Source organism: Aquarana catesbeiana, linkage group LG04, assembly GCF_042186555.1.
Source record: "Aquarana catesbeiana isolate 2022-GZ linkage group LG04, ASM4218655v1, whole genome shotgun sequence".
Taxonomy (NCBI): domain Eukaryota; kingdom Metazoa; phylum Chordata; class Amphibia; order Anura; family Ranidae; genus Aquarana; species Aquarana catesbeiana.
In genome coordinates, this window is record NC_133327.1 from 180,062,369 (window position 1) to 180,079,974 (window position 17,606).

The 17,606-nt window shown below is 43.8% G+C and overlaps 1 protein-coding gene and 1 long non-coding RNA gene across 2 annotated transcripts in view; both read left to right on the forward strand.

The window, feature by feature from the left end:
* The window catches only part of LOC141139643 (uncharacterized), a 73,657-nt gene extending 72,462 nt beyond the window's left edge, over nt 1–1,195 (forward strand). Inside the window, exon 7 of the long non-coding RNA XR_012243775.1 lies at nt 116–1,195. This is a non-coding gene — a long non-coding RNA (uncharacterized lncRNA). The remainder of the gene's footprint in view (nt 1–115) is intronic.
* Nucleotides 1,196–14,404: 13,209 nt separating this feature from the next.
* Nucleotides 14,405–17,606, forward strand: part of ATR (ATR checkpoint kinase) — a 210,589-nt gene continuing 207,387 nt past the window's right edge. The window contains exon 1 of the mRNA XM_073625961.1: nt 14,405–14,536. Coding sequence (XP_073482062.1) covers nt 14,475–14,536 — 62 coding nt within the window. The 5' untranslated portion in view covers nt 14,405–14,474. The remainder of the gene's footprint in view (nt 14,537–17,606) is intronic.

Below are 17,606 nucleotides of genomic sequence, written 5' to 3' on the forward strand. Positions count from 1 at the left end.
CATCATGTACAGTTACCCACCTATGTTTGTGCATTTTTGGTTCTAGGACCTATTCACAGCTCAGTCTCAGAATGTGATGTTTTCTCTCTGACATGTCTTCTTGTATATCCCTTAGAATCCATACATGTACACAACATTTACAACTCTCAAAACCCCTGATGAAGGTACCAGAGTTAACGAAAACGCGTCGGGTATCGGGGCACACCACCCCCATGAGAGTATATTAATTATTGTCACCTTGTACATTTTCTCTGTTTTTGATTCTGTCTCTATGCTGTATGGAATGATTTTTTTGATTTTTCAATATACTGTATACTATAGGCGCTTTTACGTCTTTTTGAAAGTAGATCAATAAAATATCTTTTTACTTGAATGGGTCTGGTGGTCTGTCAAAGTCCCAATCCTAGAGGGATTCCTTGTTCAATGATTCATTACGTTAGGGATGGGACCACCACACTTCATATTTGTCATGATGGAAGCCCCCTTTCTTGCCTCATGTGTACATAGATGCCATAGGGGTTCCAAGGGGGGTCCCTGATGAATCCTAAGCCAGGGACCAGGTAAAAGCTGGTTTTGAGTCTTTGATCCCCATAATAACTGTCAACAAGAATGTAGATTGGATTAACTACATATACTATAACCAACAGAGATTCGTGAATTACACTAAAGATGCCCTCCAGGGAATTGCTGACCAGTTAGCCCCCACTTCCTACATGACATTCCAGAACCGGATGGCCTTAGACATGGTGTTAGCTGAGAAAGGAGGTGTTTGTAAAATATACAGCCTAAAAGAGTTGCTGAGGAGAATGGGCCAGGTGAAGTAGAACTTTTAGTATTAGGGACAGAAAAGAGAAAATAGCCATTTTAGGGGGGACTGTGAAGGAATGTAATGTAGATAATAATAATAATCTGAAAATGTCTATTTTCTTATGTGTATACATGTTTTTTTTATGCAACTCCTTACTCATTATATAAGTATACAGATTAGCTCTGTTCCTTTATCGTCTCAAAATGGCGGATACACCCTCCTTCCCACACATCAGAGGAATGCGGAACTGGAGACAGAACCAGCAACAGCCAAACCTCGACATGAAGTCTCTCCATTTCTTTTCTATCTTAACTAATGAGATGTACTTAGAATAACATAGCAATGACGTATTTTTGTGTATAAAACATTAGCACAGCCCTCAAATAAATTAGAAGTGTAACAAGTAACCGTGTTGAGCGTGTCTCAGAGTGTGTTTACTTATATATGCATGCATATCCACACTTTCGAATTAGAGACAGTAGCAGATAACCTTGAGCTCGATTGAAGCTCTTAACCCTAACACTGCCACTATAAGTATATTTTATTATGTTGATAATAGAACTATTAATTTAGATGAGGTATTCACAGATAGAAAAGCACCAATGGAGATTTAGATATTAACATGAATAAATTGGGCAGACTCCTAGAGAAGAAAATCACCATCTGGTGGGATCTTGTCACTTTTGACAGATATCTCAAGGATAATATTATCCCACGGAAACTTAGATGGGATGTTCCCATCAATGATGGAATGTTGGATGAGGAATCTGTCAATGAGTGGTATGAATTCTTTAAAAAAAAGGGTAGGGAAATCATTCAGTTCCTCATAAAAAAGGAAACGGAGGAAATTACAGAATATTGCTGAACAGATTAAAACACGCAGTGATAAGGTGGAACAGTACAAGGATTCGTCTGAATTTAATAGAATAACCATTGATGTGAATAAAAACCTGGAGAGAACAGACCTAGAGGTCAAAAAGAGGAAAGCCACCAAATATCAAAGAGAGATAAAAGATTTTAAATTGAACCAAGTTTACAAATGGCAAACTAAAATTAGAGAGCAGGAATCGGCAGTTAGCACACCAGAGAGAGAGACTCCTCCAGAACGAGGAGCACCCACTGTTAGAATTAGCCAACCCCTGCCTCATGTGGGACAACAAGACAAAGAAAAGAGAGTGAGTAGACATCCAAGGTGGCCCTCCAGAAAGAGAATGGAGACAAGAAAATTACAACTACCCTCAATATGCACCACCTAGAATCCCAGGATGGAAAGAGCATAGAGGAAATCGATGAGGGAATGGCAGGGGTTTCCGGGGTCCACCTAGGAGGGGAAGACCCCAGTATAATCATTAAGATATCATAATGGAGAAAGAGATTATTCATATCAAAGCCCGATACCCATCCACAATAGATATGAACCATCGAGAGAGGATTACAGACAGGGACCAGCACCGAATGTTTTTTTAGACAGATGGGGCAACAGGATGGAACCCCAAGATTACTCAGGAACCTACCAACAACAAGATACGTCAGAATGAAGAGAAGATGCAGAGGAGGAAAGAGGAAACAATAGAAGAAGACAGCAATAGGAGAAGGGATATACATCAGTCAGATCCCCCTAACAAAAGAAGAATTACAAGTTTTGGATCAAGGGTTAAAATTTGCGCCTTCAAAAATTCTCAACAAATTTGACACCTACAATAATCTACAAAAGTATATGTTAAGAAAATTTAACATTAAGAAATATATATCAATGCAGACGGCTAAAGGGGAGAGTAGGTTCGCTAATGAAACCGGCACTTTAATCAAACATAGCAACCTCAGGAACAAGTCTGTTTTAAATCCGCAGAGGATTTAGAGGAATTGGAAATTAAAAAATATAAAGATCCTATGTACTTTACTAAAGGCATCCGGCAAATATAGGAAAAGAAGGATGTAATCATCTGCCCGGCGGATAAAGGGGGCGGGTATGTGGCCATGTCTAAAAGTGATTACAAATTAGAAATGGATAGACTCCTGGGAGATAGAAGTATGTATATGATCATAAAGGAGAACCCTACAACAAAATATAAAGAAGATCTGGAAAGCATAGTCAACAAGGGAATCAAAAAGAAAATCCTTGATGAAAAAGAAGCCAAATTTCTGGTTCTGATAATATGCAGAATCCCTATTACTACCACAAAATGGCCACTAAGAAAGACTACGATAAAATGGTTAATGGGAATGTTATGTTACTAGATCAGGGGTCTCAAACTGGTGGCCCTTCAGCTGTTGCAAAACTACAAGTCCCATCATGCCTCTGCCTATGAGAGTCATGCTTGTAACTGTCAGCCTTGCAATGCCTCATGGGACTTGTAGTTTTGCAACAGCTGGAGGGCCACCAGTTTGAGACCCCTGCACTATATCTACACCTCTTGATACAGTCACGAGTGTAGTGATGAAACGCGCCGAGACGGAGCTTGTGACGTCATCGAGTTTATCGAGGAAGGAGACACAGGGCTGAGGATCAGCTGATGTTTTAGTGATCCAGGGATTGTCCATCTGTATCACACGAGCGCTTTACCTGCATTCACCAGGATAGAGCATTTGGAAATGTGTGTTTTAAACTGTGGTTTTAGTAAAAGTTGTTTTATACGGTAAAACACTATGTTGAGTTCTTTCCTACCCTTATGATATATAACGAGGGACAGCGTCTGAGAGATTTGGAGTCCTTGGTGTGGATAGAGGAATTAAAGATTGCTGTACATATACCCCTGAGGGGAAGGTGCCATTAGACCCTAAGGTGGGTCTTCATGTGAGGTAAGCACTTATAGAGACCGGTGGAGGACACGGTGGTGTGCTTGATCACTCATGTTTGGATTGTCACTTATGAAGATTTAGACGTGCACTGAGAAGAGTTTTGTTTTATCTGGATTTGATGTGTTTGAATCTACTAGCAAAAGTCACTGTTATATAAATGGACATTTATTTTGTTCAGTGCTAAGTGTTTATGGATTGTCTTCACATTTGTTTCATTTCACTCAATTAACTCATCTATACACCCCAGACATAGTGATATCTGTGCGATGCTAATTCAGCCATACAGATTGGCTGAATTTGCATAGCATTTGGACCAAACTTGTGCAGGACCCTTTTTTGGTCCGCATCAGAATCGATCCAATTCCTGTCAGAGTTGACAGTTCGCACTGCAATATGGGAACTGATCTGGGGGTGTCATTAACTTTGTATTGACACTCCCAGCAGTTTGCATAGGGCAGTGTGAACAGCTGGTGGGAGACGTGCAATACGGGAACCTGTACTGGATTCGCTCCTAACTTTTTTAGCTGGCTCCTAGACACAAAGCAAATTTGTCAAGCCCTGCAACCAGCAATCCTAAAAACAGCCAAACAGATCGAATTGTAGCCCAAAAACCAACTGTCACTATACAGGAGAAGGCAATGGGAAGCCATTACGCCAGGGATATGCAATTACATACCTCCCAACATTTTGAGATGGGAATGAGGGACACCTACTAGCAAACGCATGTAGGCGTAGGACATGCCCCCTGCCACACCCCCTTAAAGGAGAATTTACCAAAAAAAGAAAGGTTAAGTTCACAAGGGCGTTTTTTACCCCTACTATTTCTTTATATTGGCTTTTAAAATGTACAAAGGCAGCAATTTAGAATTTGGGTGAAAGGTTAAGCACTGGGAAACACTTTTTGAATGATAAAAAGTGCATTTTATATACAACTATATAGATCAGGCACAAATGATGGGGAAGAGGGACAGAAGGACATTGCTCCAAATCAGGGACAGTCCCTCCAAATCAGGGACAGTTGGGAGCTATGCAATTAGCGGACCTCCAGCTGTTGCAAAACTACAAGTCCCATCATGCCTCTGCCTCTGGGTGTCATGCTTGTGGCTCTCAGAGTCTTGCTATGCCTCATGGGAATTGTAGTTCTGCAACAGCTGGAGGTCCGCTAATTGCATATCCCTGCATTACACCACGGAGGTCGATTCTCATTGAGTGCTAATGTTGGCTGCAGTTCTTGGACAAGGTTATAGCAGCTTGATTAGAGTTAAATGGGTCTAATTTTTGTGGCAGTAATGGTTTATATACCCTTACCTAAAATAGGGGCTGCATACAGAGAGAATACTCCTATGGGCTTTGAACTGGACATCATCCACCTCGATGATTACATCACAAAATTCGTCCTCCAGTTGCAGCTGGACTGTGGTCCAGGCCATTCTTCTAGTTGTCTGTTCAAGAATGTCTGTATTGGAACAGGATGTTAGACACCCGAGGTCCAAATCCATGGCTAGTGCCTTGAGGTCCTGCTCGCTCGATCTGTGACAACCCTCTACTGAACTGACAGTTGGCTGTACTGCTGAGGTCAACTGATGTTTCAAAACTGAAAGACCAGAAGCCACTTCACTACTCTAGACCATAGAAGAAAAAATCCCCCCGACATTCCAATGGTCATACCTAGGAGCCAACCACGGTGGGACTGTTTTGAACATTGATCCACCCGGCATGCAGCCTGTAGTATACAGGTTCTAATGAACGCTCATCTCAAGTTGGCTCATTTAATGTACCTGGATATTGGCAACATAACACATATACAATCTCTGTATGGTCCGTGTCTGGCGTCCATGAAAATTACGCCATTTGACCTCGGGGGTCATGGGTGCTGTCTGAACACAAAGTCATTCCACTGGAACCCATACATGTGTAAAATACTTACAACTCTCAAACCCCTGATGAAGGTACCAGAATACCGGAAACGCATCGGGTATTGGGGTACATCACCCCTAGGAGAGTACATCTACCATTTTCATTTGCATATACTTTTTGTTCTGATTTTGTATTGATTTTGTATGGAATGATTTTTTCTTTGTATGTCATAGACGCTTGTACGTCTTTTTTAAGTATACTATTAAAATATATTTTTTACTTCAAGAGTTGGTGGTCTGTCAAAGTCCCAATCTAAGGGGGATTTTTTCTTCTATGGTCTAAATACATAAGGGATGGGACCACCATACTCTACACTTGTCATGATGGAAGCCTCCTTCTTGCTTACTTCACTACTCTAGGTCACAGTATTAAGGTGGAGCTCCAACCAAAAGCACCCCCTCCCTTCGTTGCCACATTTGGCACCTTCAGGGGGGGTACCTAGTTTAGACAGGTACGCATTCCCACTTCTGGCTGATCTCACCGCAGCAAAGTCAGCAGGAGGTTCGCCCCCCCCCCCCCTCCTTCCCCCCACCACTAGGCCATTCACAAAGCGCAGCGTGCATGCACAGTAGGGAACTGGCTGTGAAGCCTTATGGCCTTGTTGATATAGTCATGGATATCTTCAAATTTTTTTTATTATTATTATTAAAGGAAAACTGGCGAAATAATTTAACTTTTAAAATTTAGCTGTAAATATTTGTTGTTTGCACCCATAATAGGGCCCAGAAACAATAGTGCGTATTTTGCTTTTTTGTTAATTTTTTCTTGCTACCTAAAGTACACTGACCTTTGACTCTAACCATTACCCTTGACCTGAAAACATTTGCACAATACTGTATTTGTACAACAATTCCCAAAAAGTAGGGACACTGTAAAATATACATAAAAAGAATGCAATGATTTGCAACACTCATAAGTAAAGCTGGGTGTATGTGGAATGGGTATTACCCTGCTCAGCACATCGATTTAACTGTTGCCCAAAACAATTACAATCAAGGAATGACGTGAATGATAACAGTCACAGTTGCTTGTGCTCTCACTCAAATTGCCAAGCCATCTAATGGCTGATATCATAACTGTTCACCTGTGCAGCACCATGGCAACGGCAGAGGTTAAAGTGGAACTAAACCCTCCTATTATTTTCAGTCAAAGAAGCTGCTATCTCAGCTTCTGATCTGTAATTGCCATGGTACTGCACATGTAATTCATTTTGACACCAGCCATTTGATGGTTTAACAGTTTGGTTGAGAGCATGAGCAAGAAGGGGCACAGATCAGCGATGTGGGCACTTCACATCCAGCCCACAAGCGCTGCTGCTCCCGGCTCCCTCCTCTCCTCACACACTGTATCGATTGGAGAAAGCTGAATCGGACATGCATCGGCTTATTTACAAGTGATCGCTCCGTCATTGGATGAATTGATTATGTGGTAAAGGGCCGCTGTCATCGGGCCTTTATACCGATCTATGATGCACTGGGTCCGTAAGTTCGGGAGGACGTCCCTGGACGCCGTCCCAGAACTAGCCGACCATGTTGCAGCCGATCGGCAAGTGGTTAATGTGTCCGTGGATGAACTCAGAGAAATGGATTTATGGTGAGTACAAAAATCCTATTTTTCAATAAAAACATACTAAAATCATTAATAACGCATACAATTCAACTTACGAATTTCCTACTGATTGTAAAAGATACCTGTATTGAGTTAATAAATAACAAGTATTTGTAGATTTTAATTTGTGCCTTTTTAGAAACTGAGAAAATCAAAAGGTACAGAAAACTGAACATAAGCAGCACATCTGTCCCTTGTGGTAATATTCGATCTGCAGTGCTGTGCAGCGATAATAAATGTCCCAGGCATACATTTTATGGCAACATGCTGCTGCGAATAGTGTTATATAAATGTGATTTGTTTTTTCTCCTGTGGGGGGTGCTTTAGTGATATATCTGGGATCCCAACAGGCCCTTGATATTTCAAATGTGATAAAGAGATTGAGGGAACAGAGCTATAAAGCCATAATTTTTAATGTATGGCTGCAATCAATGGCTTGCTGGTTGGTAATCACAGCTATTCATTATAACAGAAGGGTCCTCTACGCCCTTTTTACTAATTTGTGGTAGCTGAAGTAATTGTGAGCTTATAGAAAGCAATACTGTATACAGAAAATAAGGCATACTGAGCCAGCCAGTGGTGTTCCTCTGAAGGCCTTACCTTCTTGGTAGCGAAAAGGTTACAGGATTTAGACCTGTCAGACATGGTCTGACAAAGTTAAAGTCACAGCTAGATTTGGATGGGAGCAGAACACAGCTCTAAAAAGGGCTTCTTATTGCTTGTCAGTTGGGTCCTGGAATAGTAAGTGCCTTATGAAGGTGGGACCCTGCTTGGATCCACAGTGGGATGAGTTCACTTCTGTACAAAATCCTCACTGAATAGATGTAAGGCTAACTAGTAAGGCTAAGAAAACAGCTTCTCAGGATGTTTCCAATCTCCATAGAGAAAAACTGTTGGAAAAGTGGGTGCAAAGGGTCCTTGCAGCCTTATGCCCCGATCGCAAATGCCGCCAGCAAAACTCAGATGAGAGCTTTTGATCGGAAAATGTGACCGTGTGTATGCTCCATTGGACTTTTGCTGGCGGAATTCCAGCCAGCAAAAGATTGAGCACAGGTTCTCTATTTTTTGGTCTGAAAAAGTTCCTATCCGAAAATGCGATCGTCTGTAAGCAATTCCGACGCACAAAAAATCACGCATGCTCGGAAACAATTCGACGCATGCTCGGAAGCATTGAACTTCATTTTCTCGGCTCGTTGTAGTATTGTATGTCATCACGTTCTTGGCGGTCGAAAGTTCAGAGAACTCTTGTGTGACCGTGTGTAAGCAAGGCAAGCTTGAGTGGAATTGCGTCGGAAAAACCATCCAAGATTTCTCCAACAGAAATTCCGCTCGTGTGTACGGGGTATTTTTTAAAAAAGCCAAGGATGCTGATATCACTGGTAGAAACAGGCTGATCCTCTAGTTTCATGCATTAACCACTTGCATACTGCATTAACCACTTGCCGACCATGCCAGAGCCAACAAATAACTGGGTGATTATGGTCAAAAAAAAATCTTGCATGACTGGAAAAACCTCAGCTGAGAGGGGAATTGTAACACTGAGAATGGAACAATAAGATATTGTAATTCCAATCTGCAGACATTGGCACATAAGGGTCTGCAAGCAGCACCAGAACCGCTAGTAGTGTGTGAGCTGGGGGGCACCTGGTACTGTCCCCCCTGTGTCTACAATCAGAAATGTTGTGACTGTATAACATTAAGGCAACGTATAGGCTGACAGTAAGAGGCAAGGCCTCAGATACTCATTAAACCCAGGCGGCTGGAAGTGATCAAAGTGACTGCAGGCAAGCAGTACCGTAGGAACAGAGTGAAGTTCCATGCAGCTCCCTTTCAAGCATAAGCAGCAGCGGTGAGATGCTTCCTTGACCCTGTAAAGAGAACACATGTGAATCTCTACTAAGTGGATGAGGTCAGCGCTTGGTCTGACATCGCTAACCCTTTCTGTGTCAAAATTGGCAGAAACCATGAATAAAGGCACCCAGCAACCTAAGCTTTTGGTAGTGGGAGGGGTTTATCCTGGACTAGCCTAGTTTGCCACTGTTCAGTTCTCCTGTGGGTGGTAATCTAACCCAGGGCTCAGGACTTCCTGTGCCCCTCAGTGGATGAGAGAGAAATAATATTTACTTTGTAAATCTGTAGGTACTAACTTTTTTTTCTGCTGTTCTTATTTTAACCGCTTCAATACCGGGCCAATTCTGACACTTTGCTCCTACATGTAAAAATCATCATTTTTTTGCTAGAAAATTACATAGAACCCCCAAACATTATATATGTTTTTTTAGCAAAGACCCTAGAGAATACAATGGCGGTTGTTGCAACTTTTTATCTCACACAGTATTTGCGCAGGAATTTTTTGAACGCGTTTTTTTGGGGAAAAAAAATGTTTTGTGTTTAAAAATAAAAAAAACAGTAAAGTTAGCCCAATGTTTTTGCATTTTGTGAAAGATGACGTTACGCCGAGTAAATAGATACCTAACATGTCATGCTTCAAAATTACACACGCTCGTGGAATGGCGCCAATGTTCGGTATTTAAAAATCCCCATAGGCGACGCTTGAAATTTTTTTACTGGTTACATGTTTTGAGTTACAGAGGAGGTCTAGGGCCAAAATTATTGCTCTCGCTCCAACGTTCGCGGCGATACCTCACATGTATGGTTTGAAAACCGTTTTCATATGTGGGCGGGACTTACGTATGCGTTCGCTTCTGCGTGCGAGCACACGGGGACAGCGGCGCTTTAAAAATTTTTTTTTTTTATTGTTAATTATATATATTTTTTTTATTTTGACACTTTTTTGAAAAAAAAAAAAAAATTGATCACTTTTATTCCTATTACAAGGAATGTAAACATCCCTTGTAATAGCAATATGACATGACAAGTCCTCTTAATATCTCACCACTAGGCTGGGAAGCCTGAAATTAAAAAAAAAAATAAAACGATCGCCGCTTCCAAGCCGAAGCGGCGCCGTTTTTTTGAATGGAGAGGCCGGGTGTGACGTCATAACATCGCGCCCGGCCTCCGACGATCATAGAGACTCCGGGGACCATCTGGTCCGCCGGAAATCTCTATGATCTACATCCGGCGCCAGCGGAGCCATGTGTGTCTGAACATAAACACATTTCTTTTTTTTAAATTCTTTATTTTTACAAAAAGAGCCATAATACCATTACATCATACATATTCCAAAACAATAAATGTATCATAATAGGTGAAAAATTTCCAAATATATTTATACTTCACAAACCGACTTAAGCAGGACCCATTATTACTACATCGATAAACCTCAAGAATTCCGGCTCTCTTTTTATTTCTATCATAAAAAACCTAAATCAAACATAACTAAACAAAACAAGGAGAAAAAAAAAAAAAAAAAAAGAAATCAAAAGGAAAACCTTCCCCTCCCCCAGTTCCAGAGAGGTTGGAGTGCCCGCCCGCACTCCCCAAACGTATACCAGAAAGGACCTCACTCCCCAATAACTTCTTCCCCTCTTCCGAATGTGCAAATACCTCCCATGGGGCCCATATTTCAGTAAATTGTTCTTTTCTGTCTAGCATCGTAAGCACTAGGTTCTCCATTATCCCCATGCTTCTAACTTTATTAAGCCACATGGCAATGGGAGGTGGTCGTGGGTCCTTCCAGCACAAAGTAATACAGGCTTTTGCTGTGTTCACCAGGTGACAAAGCACTGTTTTCTATATTTCTGAAGTGGGATTTGTGAACAATGTAACAAGAAAAAAAGCTGGGTCATCTTGTATCTGAAAATGTATAAGTTTTTGAGTAATCCTCTGTACTTCCAGCCAGTACTGTCTAATCTTTGAACATGACCAAAAAATATGCAGTAAAGTCCCTTGTTCCTCACAGCATCTCCAACAACGATCTGAAGCTTCTGGGAAAAAAGATTAAGAACTGAAGGAGTATAATACCAATGTGTTAATAACTTATTATTAGATTCCTGAATTTTTCGTACACTTAGATGATTTTAACGAAAGGTGTATGATATTCTGACACTGAGCTGGTGAAAATCTTGTCAAGATCTCTCGCCCATTTACTCAGGCCTGGCATTATAAAATCATCTGGAGGTGATATTAACATTGCGTACATCCTAGAAATCGTACGGAGAAGAGGTTCCTTTTCCTCACAGCATAACTCAAATTTTGGACGCGATCGTTGGTAGCCTTCCAAAGGTCCCAGGGTTTCAAAGTAGTGGCGTATCTGTAACGCCTGCCAAAAGTTTATTTCAAACTGTCAGCCCCTCTGCACCAAGGAGTCTATCGTTGGCCATGTATCGGAGGTCAAAAAATGTGAAGCTTGAAGACAGCCCTTCCCAAACGCTCCTGGTTCTAGGCCTGGAGGAAAGTCAGGGTTTCCCAAAACGGGAGACAAATGTGATTGTTAAGTGGAGAATATAGGGTTCTGGCTGATCTTGGAACCTATTCGCAATGTGGGGCCTATAATAGGATATGATTTAAAAGAGGCTGGTAGAGATGCATAACACCATATGGCTCTATCCAAAGGCACTGGGCTAACCTGTTGTTCAATGGTCATCCAAAGTTTATAATCTCTGTCTACACCAGCCTATTATTCTGCCAAGATGGGCTGCTTGATAGTATTTAAATGTATCTGGGGCTGCCACTCCACCTACCCTCTTAGGCAGTGTCAAAAGATCTCTGCTGATCCTTGGGCGTTTGCTAGCCCATATAAATTTCGTAAGCAAGGCACGAATCTGACTAAAATAGGTCATGGGAATAGCAATGGATAAAGCTTGGAAAAGAGACAGAAATTTGGGCACTATATTCATCATGATATTGCACCAAACCAAGAATGTATTCCGCGGCGCCACTTATCTAACAATGTTCTTACTGCGCTAAGTAGTGGAGGGAAATTCACCACAAAAGTGTCTGCTAAATTTGATGGCATATGAGTGCCCAAATACTTTAGCGCGGTTGGCATACATCTAAATTTAAACTGTAGAGTACTGCGCACAGAACTCGGCAGTACAACTCCCATAGCCTCTGATTGATTTACTGTAATTTATTTTTAAATTTGATAGAGCTCCATACCGTTCGATCCCCCTCATGAGATTGGGTAGTGACACATGTGGATTGGGCATTGAAAAAAGTAGGTTGTCTGCGTAAGATGACACTTTGTAATTATGACCTCCTATTTTTAGCCCTGCAATGTCGGGGTTCAGTCAAATTTTATTCAATAGAGGCTCTAGCGAAAGAGCAAATAATAAGGGCGAGAAAGGGCAGCCCTGACGGGTAACATTTGAGATTGAAAAAGGTTTTGAGTACACTCCATTTGCCTTGACTGAGGCCTGTGGAGAAGAATACACCCTCGCGATCTATTGTAACATCTGGTCGCCCAGGCCCATATGTTTTAAAACTTCAAACATAAATGTCCAAATAACTATCAAAGGCTTTTTCTGCATCTGTGCTCAAAAAGACACAAGGGGAGTTATTTACGAATGGCAAATCCACTTTGCACTACAAGTGCAAAGTTCAGTTGAAATTGCACTTGGAAGTGCAGTCGCTGTAAATCTGAGGGGAAGATCTGAAATGAGTGGAAGCTCTGATGATTTTATCATCCAATCATGTGCAAGCTAAAATGCTGTTTTTTATTTTCCTTGCATGTCCCCCTCGGATCTACAGCAACTGCATTCCAAATGCACTTTGCACTTGTAGTGCAAAGTGGATTTGCCTTTAGTAAATAACCCCCACGGTGTCTTCTTTTGATTAGCATATTGGGCCAAATTAAGTACCCTAATAGTGTCGTTTCTGGCTTTGCGCAAAGGTATAAAGCCCACTTGATCCATATAGATCAACTGGGATAGCGAACGTTGTAGGCGAGAGGCAAGTAGCTTAGTAAAAAGTTTTAGGTCCACATTAGGAAGAGAGATCGGCCAGTAGCTACCGCAATCCGACAAATCCTTCCCTTCTTTTCGGATAACAGAAATATGTGCCCGCAGTGCATATGAGGGGAATGCAGTTATCTGTGAGGGACCATGGAATTCGACTGGAGATCAGAATAGAGAATAGAGCCCTCCACAGGACCCTCCCCGCACACAGCGCTCCACAGGACCCTCCCCGCACACAGCGCTCCACAGGACCCTCCCCGCACACAGCGCTCCACAGGACCCTCCCCGCACACAGCCCTCCACAGGACCCTCCCCGCACACAGCCCTCCACAGGACCCTCCCCGCACACAGCCCTCCACAGGACCCTCCCCGCACACAGCCCTCCACAGGACCCTCCCCGCACACAGCGTTCCAAAGGACCCTCCCCGCACACAGCGCTCCACAGGACCCTCCCCGCACACAGCGTTCCAAAGGACCCTCCCCGCACACAGCCCTCCACAGGACCCTCCCCGCACACAGCCCTCCACAGGACCCTCCCCGCACACAGCGCTCCACAGGACCCTCCCCGCACACAGCGCTCCACAGGACCCTCCCCGCACACAGCGCTCCACAGGACCCTCCCCGCACACAGCCCTCCACAGGACCCTCCCCGCACACAGCCCTCCACAGGACCCTCCCCGCACACAGCCCTCCACAGGACCCTCCCCGCACACAGCCCTCCACAGGACCCTCCCCGCACACAGCCCTCCACAGGACCCTCCCCGCACACAGCGTTCCAAAGGACCCTCCCCGCACACAGCCCTCCACAGGACCCTCCCCGCACACAGCCCTCCACAGGACCCTCCCCGCACACAGCCCTCCACAGGACCCTCCCCGCACACAGCCCTCCACAGGACCCTCCCCGCACACAGCCCTCCACAGGACCCTCCCCGCACACAGCGCTCCACAGGACCCTCCCCGCACACAGCCCTCCACAGGACCCTCCCCGCACACAGCGATCCACAGGACCCTCCCTGCACACAGCGTTCCACGCTGCCCTCTCCACAGGACCCTCCCCGCACACAGCGCTCCGCAGGACCCTCCCCCCTCACAGAGCGCTCCAGAGAACACTCCCACACAGAGCGCTCCACGGCCTCCACAGGACCTTCTCCGCACACAGCGCTCCACAGAACTCTCCCCGCTGCCCTCTGCACAGGACCCTCCCCGCACACACCGTTCCACGCTGCCCTCTCCAGTCTCCACAGGACCCTCCTCACACAGAGCGCTCCACGCTGCCCACCCCCCTCAGGACTTTCTCCGTACAGAGCGCTCCACAGGACCCTCCTCACACAGAGCGCTCCACACTGCCCTCCCCGCACACAGCGCGTTCTCGCGATGTCTGAGGAGGTTTGGTGTCGGACGGCCTCCGTAAGCTTGCTGCGCATGCTCTGTGACGATTATTCGGACTGGGAAGCCGCGAACTTGGGTGTCAGCTGGAAGTGAGGATGGCGGCGTACCCCGGCCTGGAGATGGCCTCTATGATCCCGGCCCTGCGGGAACTGGCGGGGTAAATGTCCGTGTTGTTGTCCAGCTGCTGTGGAGCACACTAGGCTGGCGGGCATGCTGAGACCTGTGGTTCCACAGTTGCTGGACTGCCTCAGAAACGTGTGTGTTATCTCCAGAGCTTGTCTAATATAATAGTCATGACCTAATGAAAGTGTCTGGGGGCTGTGCCTTGTGTAGTGTGTGACAGGAGGATCCTTTACAATGACTGACCCAGGTAGACGCCATCATCCTGGCAGCAGAAAAAACTTCACGCTTGTAATTGCACTAGGCGTACATTTGATTGGTCAGAATTATTACAGGTATTTATATAGTGCCTCCAGTTTACACAGTGCTTTACATCTACAGCAGCTAAAATAAGTAATTGAACACGTTACTTTAAAAAAAAAAAAATTTTAAATGAAACATTCATGTCGGTAACAACCCGTGTAATCCAAACATACAAAGAAACCAAAACAAATAAGTTGTGTAATAAAATGGAATGACACAGGGAAAAAGTATTAAACACGCTAACTCAAATCTATTTAATACTTTGTACAAAATCCTTTGTTGGTAATAAGGATGAGCTCCGGCGTGTTCGCACAGCCCACGTGCAGAGTCCGCCAAGATGTCAGCACAACGCTAATCGCAGGCGGTGAGACATTTCCCGATCTTTGCAGCCGCACATAGGGAAAATGTCTCACTGCCTGTGATTAGCGCAGCGGCGACTTCCTGGCGGGCTCTGCACATGGGCTGTGCGAACACGCCGGAGCCCATCCTTAGTTGGTAATGACAGCTTCAAGACGCCTCCTGTATGGAAAAAATAGTCGCATGCATTGCTCAGGTGTGATTTTGTCCCATTCTTCCACACTGTCTTTTAAATATTGAAGGTTCCATGGTCCTCTATGAACTCTGATCTTTACTTATTTCCATATTCCATTTTCTATTGGATTCAAATCAGGTGATTGGCTGGGGCATTCCAGCAGCTTTATTTTCTTTATAAACCAATTGTGATTTTCCTTGGCGTTGTGTTTGGGATCATTGTCTTGCTGAAATGTCCACATTTATCTTCATCATCCTGGTAGATGGCAGCACATTTTTAGCTAATATGTCTTGATACATTTTTCCATTCATCCTTTCTTCAACGATATTAAGTTTTCCTGTACCGTATGCTGAAAAACAGCCCCACACCATGATATTCCCACCTCCAAACTTCACTGTTGGTATGATGTATTTGAAGTGATGTGCAGTGCCATTTGACCTCCAGACATGGTGTGTATTATGGCATCCAAAGAGTTCATTTTTGGTCTCATTTGACCAGACTATATCCTCCCAGTATTTCACAGACATGTCTAAATGTTGTATTGCAAACTCTAAACAAGCTTCAAACTGCTTTTTCCTCAGCAATGGAGTCTTGCATGGTGAGCGTAGATATAGGCAATGGCGACTGAGTGCATTACTTATTGTTTTCTTTGAAACAATTGTACCTAATTTTAGGTCTTTCTGAAGCTCTTCATGATCCCTGGCTCGTGCACAACTCTTCTGATAATTATTTTCACTCTGTCAGAAATCTTGTGAGGAACACCTGGTTGTGGCAGGTTAATGGTGAAATTATGTTCTTCCCACTTCCAGGTTATAGCCCCAACAGTGCTCACTGTTACATTCAGAAGTTTAGAAATTCTTTCTGTAACCAATGCCACCAGCATGTTTTGCAATAATAAGGTTGTAAAGGTCTTGAGAGAGCTTTTACCCATCATGAGATGTTTCTTGTATGACACCTTTTTATAGGCCACCAGTTGAGACTGAACCAGCTGATATTCATTTGCACTGACAAGGGGCAGGATTGCTTTCCAATTACTGATAGATTTCAGCTGGTGTCTAGGCTTTCCTTGTCTTTTTGCACCTCCCTTTCTTCACGTGTTCTATATTATTTCCCTGTGTCATTCCATTTTTATTACATATAACTTAATTTCTGAACTTATTTGTTTTGGTTTCTTTGTTTAGATTGTTACCGTCATGTGGTGGAAATTTCAGGTCAATAGGCACCTTTATAAATATTCAGTATCTCTCACATAAGTGAGTACACCCCTCACATTTTTGTAAATATTTCATTATATCTTTTCATGTGACAACACTGAAGAAATTACACTTTGCTACAATGTAAAGTAGTGAGTGTACAGCTTGTATAACAGTGTAAATTTGCTGTCCCCTCAAAAGAACTCAAAACTCAACCATTAATGTCTAAACCGCTGGCAACAAAAGTGAGTACACCCCTGAGTGAAAATGTCTAAACGGGGTCCAAAGTGTCAATATTTTGTGTGGCCACCATTATTTTCCAGCACTGCCTTAACTCTCTCGGGCATGGAGTTCCCCAGAGCTTCACAGGTTGCCACTGGAGTCCTCTTCCATCAGATCCGTGATGTCGTCATGGAGGAGTTGATGTTAGAGACCTTGCGCTCCTCCACCTTCCATTTGAGGATGCCCCACAGATTCCCAATAGGGTTTAGGTCTGGAGACATGCTTGGCCAGTCCATCACCTTTACCCTCAGCTTCTTTAGCAAGGCAGTGGTCATCTTGGAGGTGTGTTTGGGGTCGTTATGTTGGAATACTGCCAGTCCAAGTCTCTGAAGGGAGGGGATCATGCTCTGCTTCAGTATATCACAGTACATGTCGGCATTCATGGTTCCCTCAATGAACTGTAGCTCCCCAGTGCCGGCAGCACTCATGCAGCCCCAGACCATGACACTCCCACCACCATGCATGACTGTAGGCAAGACACACTTGTCTTTACACTCCTCACCTGGTTGCCGCCACACAGGCCTGACACCATCTGAACCAAATAAGTTTATCTTTGTCTCATTAGACCACTGGTTCCAGTAATCCATGTCCTTAGTCTGCTTGTCTTCAGCAAACTGTTTGCAGGCTTTCTTGTGCATCATCTTTAGAAGAGGGTTTCTTTTGGGATGATAGCCATGCAGGCCAATTTGATACATTGTGTGGCGTATAGTTGGAACACTGACAGGCTGACCCCTCACCCCTTCAATCTCTTCAGCAATGCTGGCAGCACTCATACGTCTATTTCCCAAAGACAACCT